Source organism: Hyperolius riggenbachi, chromosome 5 (genome assembly GCF_040937935.1).
Source record: "Hyperolius riggenbachi isolate aHypRig1 chromosome 5, aHypRig1.pri, whole genome shotgun sequence".
In the NCBI taxonomy this organism is placed as follows: domain Eukaryota; kingdom Metazoa; phylum Chordata; class Amphibia; order Anura; family Hyperoliidae; genus Hyperolius; species Hyperolius riggenbachi.
In genome coordinates, this window is record NC_090650.1 from 105577415 (window position 1) to 105594800 (window position 17386).

The following is a 17386-nucleotide window of genomic DNA, read 5'->3' on the forward strand; positions in this document are numbered from 1 at the left end:
GGGGGGGCACCTCAAAGCCCCCCTTCGCGGCGAAATTCCCCCCTCCCTCTCCTCCCTCCCTTCCCCGGAGATCCGAGGCTGCACAGGAACGGATCTGTCCTGTGCAGCCTCTAACAGGCTCCTGCCTGTCATGTGACAGCGATCCCCGGCCGCTGATTGGCCGGGGATCGCTGATCTGGTACAACGCTGCTACTGTTAGCAGCGTTGTACGGATGTAAACAAAGCGGATTATTTCCGCTTGTGTTTACATTTAGCCTGTGAGCCGCAATCGGCGGCCCGCAGGCTATTCACGGAGCCCCCCGCCGTGAATTGACAGGAAGCAGCTGCTCGCGCGAGCGGCTGCTTCCTGATTAATTAGCTTGCAGCCGGCGACGCTGGTCCTGCAGCTGCCACTTTGCCAACGCGCGGTATGAGTGCGCGGTCGTCAAGTGGTTAAACAAAGTTCAGTTTTTTCTTGCAAGCCTTAGGACGGTTTCACACTGCAAGCTGGCAGTGCAGTGCGGCAGCCACACCGCTTAAAATAGGCCTTCAGGGAATACCGTGTTACTCTGCGGTATTCCCCATCTGGCATTGGACCAATCAGGAAGTGACGCGTGCTTGCGGTTACTTTCACTTCCTGTTTTTCGTGGTAAGCGGAAGAGCACGGAAGCGTATTGGAAATATACGCTTCCGAGCATGCGTGCCTCAATGTCGCATCGGTAATTTTTTAAAAATCCATGCATCACCATAGACTAACATGACTTCCGGACCGACGCAGATCTCCACAGAAGGCGTGGGGTAACGTAATTCTGGACCTGTGCCTGGGGTGCAGCAAAAACGTCATTTCCATAACTTGGCAGTATGAAAGTCTCCATACACTTTCATTGCCCGGCAGAGGGTGTGGTAAAAATACCGCTCCGTCCCGGTGCGAAAGGGCCCTCACAGTTAAGTAAAAATAAATAAACAAGATAAATAATTTTACCTATCCTCCTACTCCTAAAAAAATAACTTTTAGATATCCCAGTTTTATGTTATAGATTTATTGTTCTGTCTAAGCTCAATGAAACAATCTGTCCCGTGTCTTAGAGTGCTAAAAAACATGAATTATTAACCTTTTTTTATTCATCCCCTGCTCTCAGAAGCCCAGATCTCTGCCAGGAAAGTATTTTATGGCATAATTCCTTATCAGTAAGGGAAGCTAGGCTGACTGGGTCCCGACTACAGAAATAGAATCAATTGCATAGCTGAATATTAACGCTTTCAGGCAGAGAAAGAAGAAAGGCAACATAGCACTGATGCAAGGTTTGTCTAATGGTATATAAAACAAAAGTTTGCTTTCTCAAAACAGAAAGAATTTGTGATAATTCAGGTTGGAGTGAGCTTGAGATGTCTCCCAGTGCATCACTGCTGAATATATGCAAATTAACATATATTCAGCAGTGATGCACTGTGAGACATCTCGGAGCTCGCTCCAATCTGAATTATCGCAAATTCTTTCTGTTTTAAGAAAGCAAACTTTTGTTTTACATAGCATTTTAGTAAGGGGGCTTTTTGGACCATTGTAGCCCCTTACACACTGCAATAATAATAATAATAATAATAATAATAATAATGGCAGTATTTGTATAGCGCCTTTCTCCTGTCGGACTCAAAGCGCTTGCGAGGCAGCCACTAGAGCGCACTCAGTAGGCAGTAGCAGTGTTAGGGAGTCTTGCCCAGAGAGCTCCTTACTGAATTACTGGCTTACTGAACAGGCAGAGTCGAGATTCGAACCCAGGTCTCCTGTGTCAGAGGTAGAGCCCTTAACCAGTACACCTTCCAGTTCCAGCCACGAGTACTGGGTCACCATGAGCATGCTGATTAGTCTGTACCTCTAACGGTATATGGAAGGCTTAACCATTTCTGCCACCCGGACGTGATCCTCATGTGCCGCGATCGCGCCCCCGTGACCGCCCCCCCGGTAGCCCTGGGATCAGTGAACGGGAACATGGTATCACCGATCCGTGTCCCCAGCAGAAAAACCGAAGCGCTCTTACTAGAGGCTTCAGTCTTTCTGCACAAGGAGAAAAAAATAAACTCAAGGTGGCCATCTTGTGGCCAAATAGTAAAACTACATCTACATATTTTTACATTACAATTTACACATTAAAATAACATAAAAAATTATGTTATTATTTAATTAATTAAGATTATTATTATTATTATTAATCTGTTTATTTCCCACGCCAAAATATTACCCAAATAAAATTTTTAATGGAAAAAAAATTACAATTAAAAAAAAACAAAAAAACATAAATAGTTACCTAAGGGTCTGAACTTTTTAAATATGCATTTGAAGGGGGTATACTACGGACATTTTTTAAATTCTAAGCTTGTAAATAGTGATGGATGCAAAACTGAAAAAATGCACCTTTATTTCTAAATAAAATATTGGCGTCATACATTGTGATAGGGACAAAATTTAAATGGTGTCATAACCGAGACAAACAGGCAAATAAAATACATAGGTTTTAATTATGGTAGCGTGGATTATTTTAAAGCTAAAATGGACGAAACCTGAAAAATAATGAATTTGTTTCATTATTTTTCTTATTATTCCTGTTAAAATGCATATATAAAAAAATAATTCTTAGCAAAATGTACCACCCAAAGAAAGCCTAATTAGTGGCGGAAAAAAACAAGATATAGATCAATAAATTGTGTTAAGTAGTGATAAAGTTATAAGCGAATGAATGGGAGGTGAAAATTGCTCTGATGCATAAGGTGAAAAATCCCTGCGGGTTGAAATAGTTAATAATCCCTGTTGTAGATTAAACAAAGTTGCCATTCAAAAGCTTATACACTGTAATCTATGATTGAATTCTACAAGGTTATTGCTCTCAATGTTCTGCTGTTTTATAAAACTTGTAAATTGCATATAGGGATGTTTTCTAATAAGTGTCTGTTATGACGAGGATGTAGGTGGACTGCTGACGTGAGTGTACAGATAGTGGCGGAGTGATTTCCTGTTGTCTTTCTAGTATGTTTCATTTATGCCTATTTTCATCAGTGTTCTATGCAAAAGCCACTATACAATCCCTGCTGCTGTGGAATTAAAGGACACCTGAACTGAACAGTTGCCTGGCAGCCCTTCTGATCCTCTGCCTCTAATACTCTAGCCATACACTCTGAACAAGCATGCATCAGATCAGATGTTTCTGACTGAAGTCTGTGTGGATTAGCTGCATGCTTGTTTCAGGTGTGTGATCCAGATACTACTGCAGCCATAGAGCAGGACTGCTAGGCAACTGGTATTTTTTAAAAGGATATAAATATGGCAACCTCATTATCCCTCTCAGTTCAGGGGTCCATTAACTGAGTACACACAAGGCTTTAGCTACATATAGATTTTAGACTCTAGATCATTGTTTATGATCATCTTTGATGAAAATATAGCACTTGTACAGCTGGGCGACAACACTACCTAAGTCATACAGCGTGGCCTTATCACTAAATAGAGGACATGAAGGACAGCTGTTTTTTGCTCCTCTCACCAGTCTGCCACTTTTTGTCCCCCTCCCCTCTCCATAGAAAAGAACATGCTGCTTCCTTGCAGCTAAGAAGCCTGTACAGGAATCACTCCCAAATAAGGTCACCTGGAACGATCACCACCAATAATCACTTCAGGGAACAGTAATTGAGCATTACATAGGCCTTGTTGACCTGAGGGAATATGTATTCATGCTTTGTATTTCCCAGCTATCTTACAGGGCTCCAAGCAACTGCACTTCACCTCAAGAAAGAAATACAGGTAGTCCCCGGTTAACAAACGAGATAGGGACTGTAGGTTCGTTTTTAACCTGAATCTGTTCTTAAGTTGGAACACTGTGCCATCTCTGTCCCCTGTACCTCCTCTGTGCTCCCCTGTGCCTCCAGTGCCCCCTCTCTGTGTCACCTCTGGCCTCTGTTCCTGCTTATACAAGTTTCAAAGCCATTTTTCTTTGAATTTTTTAAAATCGATTTTCTCAAAAACTATTTGATTTTTTTTTTCTTACTTGTCCCCATGGAAACAGAGAATCCATGTTGTTCGTATCGGCGGGTCGTTCATAAGTCGGGCCTTCATAAGTCGCGGACTACCTGTAGTGCAATTGTCCTACAAGCCCAAGAGCTGGCACGCTTTCATACACGCATTTACTAGCACAGAATTTTGAAATAATCATATATTTTAAAAAACAGAGCCGGATTTCTGGAAAGGCCACCAAGGCCCAGGCTTTGGGCAGCAGCTGGCCAAGGGGTGGCAGGACATGGAAGAGGGATTGAAGAAAGCTGCTGTACATGAGTGTTAGACATGGAAGAGGGGGTTACATAAGGAAAAGGATGGAAGGGAAGCTGCAAGAAAGTTGGCCCAGGGGGAGAAAAAGTATAAATCCGGCCTCGGTAAATCCAGCATTCACATGAACGCTGCCCGACTGCAATGTTATCTCACGCGCTACGCCACCTATGTCGTGCACTGCACATTGTCTGTCTAGCACCCTCCATAGTGACAGAACCCTTGGCTAGCCACGTGTCTGTAAAGCCTTGGCCACAAAATATCACCTGATGAATCATGCTCGGATCCCTCCCACCCAACAATAATCTCAAGTGTGCATGAGCCTTTAAGCCTTGTACACACATTCAATTTTGATTGACCAATGATTGGCCAATTTTACTACTTCCATATAGCTTGAGAGTTTACCTATACTATCTATTCATAGTATTCAAGGTATGTTAGCCCTCTCAATACTGGTAAAATCAACCAATCAAAATTGGATTTGTGTACCAGGCTTTATGCTGGGAATACACGTGTCGTTTCTGAGCTGATTAGATGGTTAAATAGATCATTTCCGACATGTCCGATCATCGTTCGCTCGTTTTGCCGCTCGATTTGTCATTGAAGTGAATTGAAAAAAGATAAGAAAAATGAGCGGAAGATAAGAGAATCGAGTGGCAAAATGATCGGGCGCAGAATCGAGCGCCAGAAACGACCCGTGTATTCCCAGCATTAGAAACCCACAGCCAAGTACCACCTCTCCACTCCTATCCTGCAGGCTTCATTACATAAAAGATGGCAACTCTCAGACAACAGTCAATCAGTATTTAGTATATAGCTTTAAGCAGGAGTGTTTTGGTATTTTGGGATTGATTGGGAGTGAGCAGGCAGCTGTAGGTTACTGAGCAGAAGATGTGGATCTACAGTATGAATTCCGTAGTGGTTGAGCACTCTCGACTTGCAGCACTGGGTCCCGGTTCAAACCTTAGCTAGGGCACTTTCTGCACAGAGTTTGTATGTTCTTGCCGTGTCTGCATGGGTTTCCTCCGGGCACTCTGAATTCCTCCCATACCCCATAGACATACACATAGGTTTCTTGGCTTCCCCCTAAATGGCCCTAGACTACGATACATACACTACACGATACATACAGTGACAAAGGATTATGGTATGGATAATACAGTAGATGTTTTCATTTGTTAAGCTGCAAAAATTACAACTTTTTTTTACTGCAAAAAATGCACAATTTTCTCATTAGTATTATTAATTCATTGTTCAGAGCTGCATCTTTTGCATCATGCGCTACTGGCCAAGGATGATGCATATGCCATAACAAGAGGACACCAAGGCGTGCCCGAAACCTTCATGTTGGCACGTCCTTAGGTCATAACTATTTAAAGGGAACCTGAGTTAAGAGGGATATGGAGGCTGAGATGTTTATTTCCTTTTAAATAATGCACATTGCTTGGCTGTCCTTCTGATCATCTGTCTCTAATGCTTCAAGCCATAGACCCAGAACAAGCATGCAGATCCGATGTCTATGACAAATCTGACAAGATTAGCTGCATGCTTGTTTCAGGTGTGTGATTTAGACCCTACGGACCAGAAAGATCAGCAGGACTGCCTGGCAACTTCTATTGTTTAAAACTAAATAAATATGGCAGCTTTCATAGGTCTCACCCCTCAGGTTCCTTTTACCAGAATGAAAGAGGAAGAAGAATAAATCCATTGTTGTTTACTTAGAGAAAGCTGCAGCTAATATCAATTTACTTTTCATTACTACTGAGCCACACCTAAAAGATCCCAGAGCTAGAAGTGTGACTAAAGCGTTATGAAAATTAAATAAAAATGTTTAAAATTCATAAAACAGCACGCAAGAATAGTAGTGATGAATAAACTGTATGTTTGTACTGATTGCAGTGATATCAAGGGAACCACAACAGAAAAATGACACCAAGTAATTATAAACAACGCTGAATTTGCATGTGAATAATTACAATGCTAGAAGTTTGGAGTGTTCCAATTTTCCTCTCCACCTACATGCAGTGTTCCCGCACAGCACCATAATTCATCTCTCTCTGCCTGTATATATGGGCTTATGGGAGTTGGAAATCTAAAAAAGAAAAAACTTTTCCTGTTCAGTGTTGGACAGAATGGGGAAGGGTATGGCCTCTTAAGCAGCCCATACACTCAGCCGATTTTCTGACCGACCGACCGATCGATCGATCAATCGATTGCAAATCGGTTGGCCAATCGACCGATCGACGGCCGATTTCGATCGATTTCGATGGATTTCCATCGAACTTGCAGGGTGGAAAATTTAGGTCGATCTGATGAGATTGCTTATCAGTTTGCATTGGCCTTAATGGAAATCTGATGGCAAAAAAATGCCATCAGATCGAATTTCAATAGATTTCAAACTGAAATCCCATTGGAATTCTATCCTGGTAAAAATGTTCTAAAAACGCATCAGATAGATCATCAGATGCATTTCTTATCTATCTGCTGCCAATCTGACGAGTGTATGGGCACCTTAACACACAGATATACAATCGGCGCAGTTACAATGTTCATCAACCAGTTCCAATTTTATGGAACAAACCAGTGGTTTTTATAACCATGTGTCAGCAGTTGACACGCAGGGCAGTTACAACGCAGCAGGAAAACGCCTCATGTGACACCTGGTGGGCACTGGGCAGCTGCCAGCCCCTCCGCTGTACACAGGAATGACACCACCACACTGCTCGTGCCAAGTGCTTGCAGGAGCCCGGCAGTTCCAGGAGAAAACTTGACAGGTGCCCTCGTGAAACAAGCCTTAAGCCTCGTACACAAGGCATGTCGCCTGGCAGGGATGTGGACTGGGTCCTGTCGGGCAACACTGCAGGGCTAAGGCTGTACAGAGGGGTCGCTAGCCTGCAGGCTAGGGACACGTTCTTTTGCTATGCATGGGGGCCAAAAGAACAGTGTGCGAGTTCTGTCACGTGGTGGACAGGGCGAGAACAGAAAACAATGCTATCAGTCAGCGCTCCAGTGAGTCAATCCACTGTGCTGGTCGCTGGTTGTATAGAAAATAAAAAATGCTTAAAACGAAGGTAACTATAAGCTTACCTTCAATGATGGCAAAAGTTCAAAGTTTAGACAGTTTTGTTGATAGGTACAAAAAAAAAGCATTTTTTTCCTTTTAGATAAAGTGAGCCCGAATGGGGTCGGCTCTACTGTGCAGGCGCAAGCTGCCCGTGCAGTAGAGCAGACCTGATCAGCTCGGCTATTTCAGCCAGAGCCTGAGTGGAAATCCGCTAGTGCGCCTGTGCAGGCCAGCAATTGTAAATATTATTGTGCCTGCTTGTTTGGGGTGCCAGAGATGGATTGGGCTGAAGGAGGGAAGATGGTGGAAGCCAAGATCCAGAGGTTTCCCTCTCCCAAGGTAAGTATCTAATATTTTCTAAATTCACATTTACAGGTATAAAAGGTAGTTTGAGCTAGATACAGATTTGGACAAGGCTTATTCACCTGAGGAAGTGGCTTTAGGCCACAAAAATGCATTGTTTTTGTCTTTATTAATAAAACTAAAATTTGAACGTCATCATTGAAGGTAAGCTTATAGTTACAGTACCTTCCTTTTAAGCAGTTTTATACTGTATATTGTTATACTGGCTGTCTCCAGTCACCAGCTTGTTGAGGATTGTGTTTGCATTGAAGAGATTTTTGATTTTGAATTGTTCTGCCTGCAGCAAAAAAAATAAAATAAAAATAAAAACCTCCCACTGAGCAGCCAAATGGGTGAATCACACAGACAGTGGACACAGCTCTGACATTCACACAGGACGTCAGCACAGCAAACTCAGACAGCCAGGGAATTAAAAAAAAAAAAAAAAGAATAATTGAAAATGGTTTATGCGCAATGCTCAAATCTTTGTTCATGCAAAGTATTATATATTTTACACACACCATATTTGTTAAAAAACGCAAGCTTGAACTAGTGCTATAACAAAATGCCAGGCATTTCAGCCTTGTTTACACCCAGGCATTTCACATTGAAATTCAAATGCTCTAAAATGCCTCCTACAGCTTTGGCAAGCAGTGTGAGGTATTCTGAAGCAAATTCGAATGCGTCCATTTCCATCTGAGGACCTTCCTTCTGGTCTGTTCTGAAATGTTAAAAATAAAATAGAAATGCTTTGCAGTGCTGCTATTTCCTATTTAACCTCCTTAGCGTTCTGGACGAGCTGAGCTCGTCCAGAGCCGCCGGAGGCTGCCGCTCAGGCCCTGCTGGGCCGATTTTCACCAAATAAAAAGGCACTTTTGCCAGCCGCGTGTGCTACCTGATCGCCGCCACAGCGGCAAAAGAGGGTCCCCCCAGCCGCCCGAGCCCAGCGCAGCCGGACCAAATAGTTCCGGCCAGCGCTAAGGGCTGGATCGGAGGCGGCTGACGTCAGCTGACGTCTCTCCGCTCGTCGCTCATCGCGATCAGAAGTACGCATTAGGAGCGCCCTCTAGTGGGCTTTCATGCAGCCAACTTTCAGTTGGCTGCATGCAATAGTTTTTTTTTTATTTAAAAAAAAAAACGTCCGGTCTCCAGCCTGGCGATCTTAATAGAACGCCAGGCAGGTTAAGATCAGTTCCGAAGGCTTCCCGGAGTCTCACAAAACCTTCCACCATATTAGATAGACAGTGCTCTGGTCCATTGGATAGGTTAGGAGTTTTTTGTATATTAAAGGTCCCAAATGATAATTTCCGATCATGCACCCGAAGAATCGTTCATAAACGATCGCTCAGCAAATTGTATCATTAGTGGCCACCTTTAGTCCTGGACAGTACAGTATACCTGGTTTCCCAGAATCCTTTTGTGGTGGGGATTCCACAAAGAAAATCAGCGTAGGCTAAATATCACTTGCAGGGCTGCATTAAATATACAATACGAAAAGGTTCCATTAAGCGGCGGCAGCGGCGAGGTTGACAGCTTGGGGTAGAGTGCTGTACAGACCTCGTGACACTACAGAAGGGGGGGAGGAGGGATGACGGCGAATGACGGAGTGGCTTCCAGGAGGTGGGGTAAGGAGGAGTACAATGCCTTCAGCCACAGTGATCTGGCATTTGCTAGATCTTCTCAGAGTTGTCCCTGACCATCCGCCTCAGCCACAAACCTGCTAGCATGTGTACAACGGTTTAGTCTGTAGGCAGGAAGAGGTCAGCTAAATTTCATATTAAATGTGATAGGGATTCATGGGCTATGCCTATACATGCTTGGAACCAAAAAGTGAAACTGTAGCTATTCAAAACAAGTTGAGATACTACCTCTCTACATTTAGACAAAGAAAACTATAAAAGCTATCTAAATTATATAAGTGAGCAGGCTGCTTTATTATTTTTAAATGGTAAATGATGGTGATTGCAAAGTGCCTGCTAAGGTCATCCTGTGATGACAGAAATAAGTAGCAGCAGTTAGTTGTTCCAGACAGTGTACAGTAATTGAGTTTAGAGATGATAGTTTATGAAATTATTGGATCTGCTCATCAAATGTTCTCTTCCTGCAAAGTCCACTCCCCTGCTTGTCTACACAAACACACTACAAATACATTTATATCTTTATCTTGAGTTTGGTGAGTTGTACTGCATCTGATTGCTTTCTTTCATCACCACAAACAGCAGATTGTCTGATGTGCTCACTGCTGGGCCTCTGTGCTTTCCCTCCATGGCAACAGGAAATGGCCATGTTTTACTACAAGCCGTAATCAGGGGAAATTGGTTGTCTAAATGCCACCCCACAGTGAAAAGACTTCTGACAATAGCAGCTAGTTTGGAAGAACTTTTAATAACAACTGTGAAATTTGAGGAGAACCATATTATGGGTGCAGACCAAAGTACAATAATCGAGGGTCTACCACACCTCCTAACAGAGCTCGTCCACAAAGCAATTTAGGCAGTTGCCTAGGCCTGGAGGAAGACTAAGGGCCTAGCTGATGCTAGACCCCACCAAATCTTACCACAAAAAAGCATGTGTCTATCAAAAGCATGTGGCCTTCATGTGGGCCCTAAGTGGTTATATGCCTATGACCCCATTTCACCTTAATCCACCTCTGCTCCCTATCCACCTTGGCACATAGATTTGGCTACCTTAAAACCAAGGTGTCCTTAAATGATGTGATATAAACAGTGTCAAATTTGTACTATTTACCGCCCAAGGCCATTATCACCAGCCGCCCCCTTCAGTATAGGTAGCGAGATGACCCCTCTGCCCTTCCCTCCTGTGCAGTATAGGTAGCCAGATGACCCCTCCCCCCTTTCTCTCCAGTATAGGTAGCCAGATGGCTCATAGTAAAATATCAGCAAAGATTACCAATGTTTTACTATCGGAATTAAGTAGTAGAATATTAGTAATTTTAATGATATTCTACTAACGGCTATATCCGGCACCCTTTTTACCTTGCAGCTTCAGTCTGGCAGTCAATACAGCTGCTATGCACGCTTTTGTATGAGTCAGTACAGTACAATTCCACTGCTTCACCACACACTCATCACCAATATGGCAGAGATTTTCAGCCACTCCCAATCACAGTCCTGATGCATTTTCATCTCAGAATCAATTGCTCCTATTGACCAGTTTAAGGAGAAGCAGCAGATTTCAGAACAATCCAATAAAAGCAGAACCACTGATGACTGTATGGCCAGATGGCATTTCCTGAGACACAATCACATAATGGCAGGGGGAGCGACTCTGCTGTAAAGAAAGGAATGTAGGGGTGGCTCCCTCTCTGTAAAATGACAGAGAAACAACAAATACCATTTTAAATAGCAAAATTGCAAAATCACTACCCGCTGTTCTCATCACCAACACAAGAGGTTTTTTTCCAAATAGATTTAACATTGAAAACAGTGAAAATAAATAAAGCAGTACAGACATTTCTGTCTAATAGAAGATGTCCTGCTTTGTAGTACACGCACACCTCATCATTGTGGGACATACAGATGTACACCAGAACTGACTGTTTCTGTAACACAACGCCTGCTCATACGGATGGGGAACTAGCACAGATTTCTATATTTAAGCCATGGCTAATGATCACTAATTGTCAGTGTGACGTTTACTGAACCGGAACATTCACTGCAAGCATCAGCAAGTGTGAGCTGGATTATTCAAACATACCGGACAGCTTCTCATCAGCTGGTAGTCAAAATGTACAGATTTATGCAGATGGCTTTCTTTTCTTAAAGGTCATTTACAATAAGAACAATACAGAGGTGGCCATTTCTATAAACAGGTCAGTTGCTTGGCTGTCAGTCATGCTGAGCTTTTAGCTTCTGTATACATTTGCAATAAGGATTCAGCCAACTAGGTCATAATGGAGTCAGAACACCACATCTGCTGTGTAATATGCGTAATATGTTGGTGCTTTATAAATACAATAAATAAATAACTAACTAACTAATGTCTTTGGTTAGGTTTGAAGGAGGTAAGGATAACAATCTCCATCAGGTTGCTACTGCACTGTGTCCCTATTAAGGAAATGGACCCCACTTCCTGTTCCTGTGACTTCCATGGACCTCCATGGCTGAAAGGTAAGTCCTAGTGGTCCCAGAGGCATACAGCAAGATCAGTGCCGGATTTACCATAAGGCACTGTAGGCACGCGCCTACAGGCACCTGATGATGGAAAGCCGGCTCACTCCCCTCCCTGAGCGCCTCCCTCCCTCCTTCCCTATGCAGAGTCCTAAGCAGAGTGTCAATGAGAGGTTACTCACCCCGCTCGAGGCATTCCACAAGATCTCCCTTCTGTCAGGGCACCTCTAGCTACTTAGCATTAGGTAGTAATAGGTGCCCTCAGTATTAACCCTCCTGGCGGTTTATAAAAAATCCGCCAGGGGGCAGCAAAGTCTTTTTTTTATTTTTTTTATTTTTTCATGTAGCGAGACGAAGTCTCGCTACATGATAGCCGCTGCTCAGCGGCATCCCCCCAGCCCCTCCGATTGCCTCCGGCGATCGGAGATCCCGCCATGGCGACGGGCGGCACGACGTCATTGTGAGACCCGATCTACCCCTCAGCGCTGCCTGGCACTGATTGGCCAGGCAGCGCACGGGGTCTGGGGGGGGGCCTCGCGGCGCAGCGAGCGCCGCGTAATCGGTGCAGAGCGGCGGCGATCAGAGGGCACACGCAGCTAGCAAAGTGCTGGCTGCGTGCTGCAAAAAAAAAATTATCAAAATCGGCCCAGCAGGGCCGGAGAAATCCCCCTGCGCGGCATAGCCCGTGCTCAGCACGGGCTTACCGCCAGGGAGGTTAAGGGACCCTGTAGCTACCTATTGTGGTGTGGTTTGGCAGGGGTTTGTAGATTTATGAAGGGTGAATTCTATGGCAGAACACAGGACATCTGTGCCTATGGGCTCCTGTGATGTAAATCCAGACCTTAGTGAGATGCAGTAATAAAATTCAGCAAATGTTCTATTTCATCTACTTTTGATCATTGCTGTCTATGTTGGAGTGATTGATCTACCTCCAGTCAGTGGTGCACTGCTCTCAGTTGCGGACACATAAAGGAAGTCTCCTACTTACAAAAAGTTTACGTTCCGGGTGGTTGTTTGTTATTTGAATTTGTTTGTAAGTAGATTCCTGTGTTATACATAGTAAAACGTGGATAAATGATTTACTTTCAGAAACTCTGGATTTGGACATATAGGCCTCTATTCACTATGCATTACCACATTCAGTAATGCAGAAAACAGCTGATTTTACCTAGTCAATTCACTAAACCTATTACCGCACTGAAATGAAAAGTAAAATTACTGACTAGTGAGGTAAATTACCAACTTGTGCGGTAAATACCTCAATAAATGTCAAGAAATTGCAATTCACAAAGATTAAAGCATTCAATAAATCAACCAAAAGTTTTTGGTATTTACAATCAGCACTGACCAGCTGATAACATTGACAGATGTAGCAGAATAGTGAAAGCTAGGCAGCCGATAGGGAGAGCCACACAGCCCTGTTTTTCACCCCACTTGGTCCGATACTCTGGAGGGCGGGACTTCAAAACAGAGCACAACGAGAAGAAGACATTTTAAAAGGCTTTTCTGTATCCCTTTAGATGTGAGTATCTGTATACTGGTATACAGAAGAGCTTACTCTGGTGGCTGCAGCACATCTAAAGGGATGTCGGTGATGCACTGGACAGAAAAACCTTTAATCATGCACACAGATTTACAGCTTCCTGTCTGACCTGCTTCACAGCTGGTGAAACTTATCAAGCAGGGCTTAGTGAATTGAACCATGTCTGTTCACTAAATTCTTAGGGGGGGGAGTGAAAAAAGTGCTGTATTTTACCAACCTAAATCATTTTACCGAGCTGTCCTTAGTGAATTGAGGTCATAGTATAAACTATGTTTTTTGGTAGTTTTGATTGTTTTAAAGAGAACCCGAGGCGGGGTTCTTACATCGCAATCCCCATACAGAGGCTGGGTCTGTCTATAGAGCCCAGCCTCTGTTGCTAGTTAGTTTCCTCCAAAGACCCCCCTGCGCGCGGTGTCCGACTCCATAAAACACAGCCGCGCTATGCGGCTGTGTTTACTTCACTAATGTCAGTCTCGGCTGCTCCCCCGCCTCCTGAATCGCTCCAGTCCCCGCCCGCGTCCCTTCCCTCCAATCAGCGGGGAGGGAAGGGACGTGGGCGGGGACTGGAGCGATTCAGAATGCGGGGGAGAGCGGAGACTGACATGAGTGAGATAAACACAGCCGGCTGCGACACGCTGCGTGTCGACAACGCGGCTGTGTTTTATGGGGTCTGACAGCGTGCAGGGGGGTCTTTGGAGGAAACTAACTAGCACCAGAGGCTGGGCTCTGTAGACAGACCCATGGGGTCTGTATGGGGATTGCGATGGAAGAACCCCGCCTCGGGTTCTCTTTCATGTGCTTGTAGAGTGTTTTAAACTACTTATAACAGTTTAAACAATACTGCGACATTTAACAACAAAAATAAGTAACAGAAAACATTATTTTATATATATTTTTTTTTTTATGAAGACAACTTTGTAACTCGGAAACATTGTAACGCGAGTCGTTTGTAAGAAGGTGACAATCTGTACATTAATCAGGAAGTTCTTACTTCTTTCCACTTTACAGAAACATAAAACAGCATGTCCAGAGTTGGCTTTTAGAGCAGGCCCTTGAATTTGATTGGTCCATTTTCAAGCTGCATACATTTGCATAACCCTGCATCAACTCAAAATGATTAGCATCTCATTGACCATCCCTTCTTATTACCAAAGATGGTCAAGGAGATGCAAATAATTCTTGCATGCACTTTTAATGCCAATTATATACAGCTTGGGCTAATCACATGCACTTCTTGTCGATTCTGATTGGCCCAATTCAAGCTGCATACAATTTTCAATAAATCTGCATGCAAACCGGAGTTATTAATGTTGGAAGCCTCAACAGGATTCTTACCTTAAACTGAAATATAGTAAAACAACCACAAGATGTCACTGTGTGTAATCTTTATGGGATTGTCATTTCCTGTATTCACTCTGTATTCTCTCTGTTCTAAGTAAGCTGCACTTCCTGATGGTTGTGTATGATTTAGGTCTGCATCTTTTTCTTCAGTAAAGAGTTCTAACTTGTTATACTGGGTACCTATCTGCGTGTGTTGAACACTGAGCTCCAACAATTAGCTTCACGCTGACCACCTCTAGTCATTACAGCTGCATTGTTGGCTAGGCAAGGTACAGTTTCCTCCTGCCTGACAGAAGCATTTGTCTGGCAACCCTTTGGCTTGGTGATTGTGGCCCAGCGTCTATGCGCACAATGGCTGGCCTCTCGGGTCTGTGTGAAGCTTTGCCAGTGGAGATGGCCCTGGCTGTTTGCTCGTGTCACACAGACTGAGGACTCATCAGATACAGCAGGAATAAGCAGCAGAGGAGAGCAGGAAGGAGGGAGGGAGAATCATTTCAGTCGGGAACATTGTAATTTGCCGTAGCTGAAAATCAGTGGAACTGTTAAAATAATCACTGCTGGAGCGGGCTCTGCATGCTCCTTCACACGCACTCTCTATTTTCTTGAACAAGCAGAAATTACTCTGAAAACAGCTTTTCCACCCAGCTGAAAATGATTTCCATAACGACATCGGTGACCCAAAAAAAAGGAACAAAAAACCCCAAAACAAAAACGTTCATCTACTCTTTTACACGCAATATAAATTAAGATGTAACTGGTGGATACTGCTAAATATTTGTAATATTCGATATTAAAGCAACCAGCATTATCAATTGCATAAGAGTACGTTATCTTTTTATAAAAAAAAAAATCAGCCAACCATCTGCAGCAATGTGACACAAATAATATGAAACTGGACATGCAAATTACACAGACAGTGCAGGTGTCATCTGTGTGCTCTATTGCTATTCAGATTAGAAATCTGTCATTTTGCTTTAGTTGTGTGGGGAAGTGAAACTACATAATACCTCCCTAACCAAATTTCACCACTGGGTGATATTATTTTTAATGCACTTCCTATAAATATGGGACTCCTCACACCATTTTCATAGCTGATGCAGATGTACCAAAAAACAACAACTCCCTTTTGTAAATTTAGTCACATGATCTAGCTGTGAGTGTTTCCTCATCTGCACAGAACCATCACCTAGCCTGCTCGCTATCTGCACGCTACTCTACCCGGATTACCTCAAAAGTGTAAGCTTGTCAGATCTATGCTTGCTGTGTAAACTGTTGGCTGATATCTAGGGAATTACCTGTCATTACCTTTGAATTAGCCTCAACATAAACCTTGCTCCAGAAAAAAAAAAATGATTTCATAAATACAGAAGCCCAGATAAAGATTAGTCAAGGCATTGTAAAAAAAAAAAAAAAAAAGTGATTGTCTGATTAGGATTTATAGCATATTCCTGTATTTACATTAAATAGATAAAACAGACAGAAATGAGGCCCCTCTACTATAAACATGAGGGGGATAAGATTCTACTGTTAAGAATTAACTCCAAAAAAACCAGACTCGGTTCTCATCTGTAAAAGGGCTCTTTCACACTACAGGCAGCGGTAAAAGGCTAAAATGCTGCGTTTTGGCTGCAGGCGTTTTGAAAGCGTTTTCAAGGCGTTTTAACGCCAATACATGACTATCAATTGTAATAAGAAACGCCGCGGTAGGCCCAGAAAAAGCGCCTGGGAGCGTTGAAACGCAACGCTCCTAAACGCGGCGTTAGATGTGAAAGGTAAAATGAAAGTCTATGGACTTTCATTTTACCTTGGAAAACGCCCACTTTGGCTGTGGCGTTAAAACGCCGAAAAAGCCCTCTAGTGTGAAAGGGCCCTAATCAGACCACTTGCGGCCAGTGGGAGTGGACAGTTTAGTGTCCACTTCGATGGTTTGCTGTGATCTGGCTGGAGCCTGGGGTGGATGCATTACCACAACAGCCTATATGGATATATTACCACCTGCCCAAGATTTTCATGGTCTGCTCAGGAGTGCAGCCCACTTACCGTAGCTTATCCAATGGATCTGTTGTAGACTAAAAAATTTGTGAGCATCTCCTATATACTGCATTTCCCCAAAAATAAGACAATGGGCCTGATTCACAAAGCGGTGCTAACAGTTAGCACTCTGGTGAAAAGCCCTTTATCACGCCTAAACTCAGTTTAGGCATGATAAGTTTAGGTGTGATAAGTTTAGGTGTGATAAGTTTAGGCATGATAAGTTTAGGTGTGATAAGTTTAGGCATGATAAGTTTAAGCACCAACTGCGTTAGCACCGCAGTGCACAGCTGATCAAAAGTTTTGCGCTAGCAAAGTCTGGTGCACTTCGCATAGAGATTAATGGCGCTGCTTTGCGTGCGGGACTTTGCACGCTATCTACACTTATCTAAACTTAGCATGCCTAAACTTATCACACCTAAACTTATCACACCTAAACTTATCACGCCTAAACTGGCTTTTCACCAGTGTGGTGCAAAGGTTATCATGCCTAAAGTCTTTTAGGCGTGATAACTGAGTTATCACCGCTTTGTGAATCAGGCCCAATGTCTTATATTAATGTTTGCTCCAAAATATGTGATAGGGCTTATTTTCAGGAGATGTCATATTACTGTGCTGTTCCTGTATTGTGTCCTCCTGCCTCCCCC

The 17386-nt window shown here is 43.4% G+C and overlaps 1 protein-coding gene across 2 annotated transcripts in view; it reads right to left on the reverse strand.

Annotated features, from left to right (window-relative positions):
- RFTN1 (raftlin, lipid raft linker 1) overlaps positions 1-17386 on the reverse strand; it is a 456281-nt gene that overhangs the window by 358726 nt on the left and 80169 nt on the right. The window contains exon 1 of one of the 2 annotated variants that reach the window (XM_068236096.1): positions 10443-10499. The exons of the other annotated variant lie outside the window; for it this stretch is intronic. Within the exon in view, the coding sequence (XP_068092197.1) occupies positions 10443-10455 (13 nt within the window). The 5' untranslated portion in view covers positions 10456-10499. Of the gene's footprint in view, positions 1-10442; positions 10500-17386 lie in introns of those variants that run through there. 2 annotated transcript variants of the gene reach the window in all.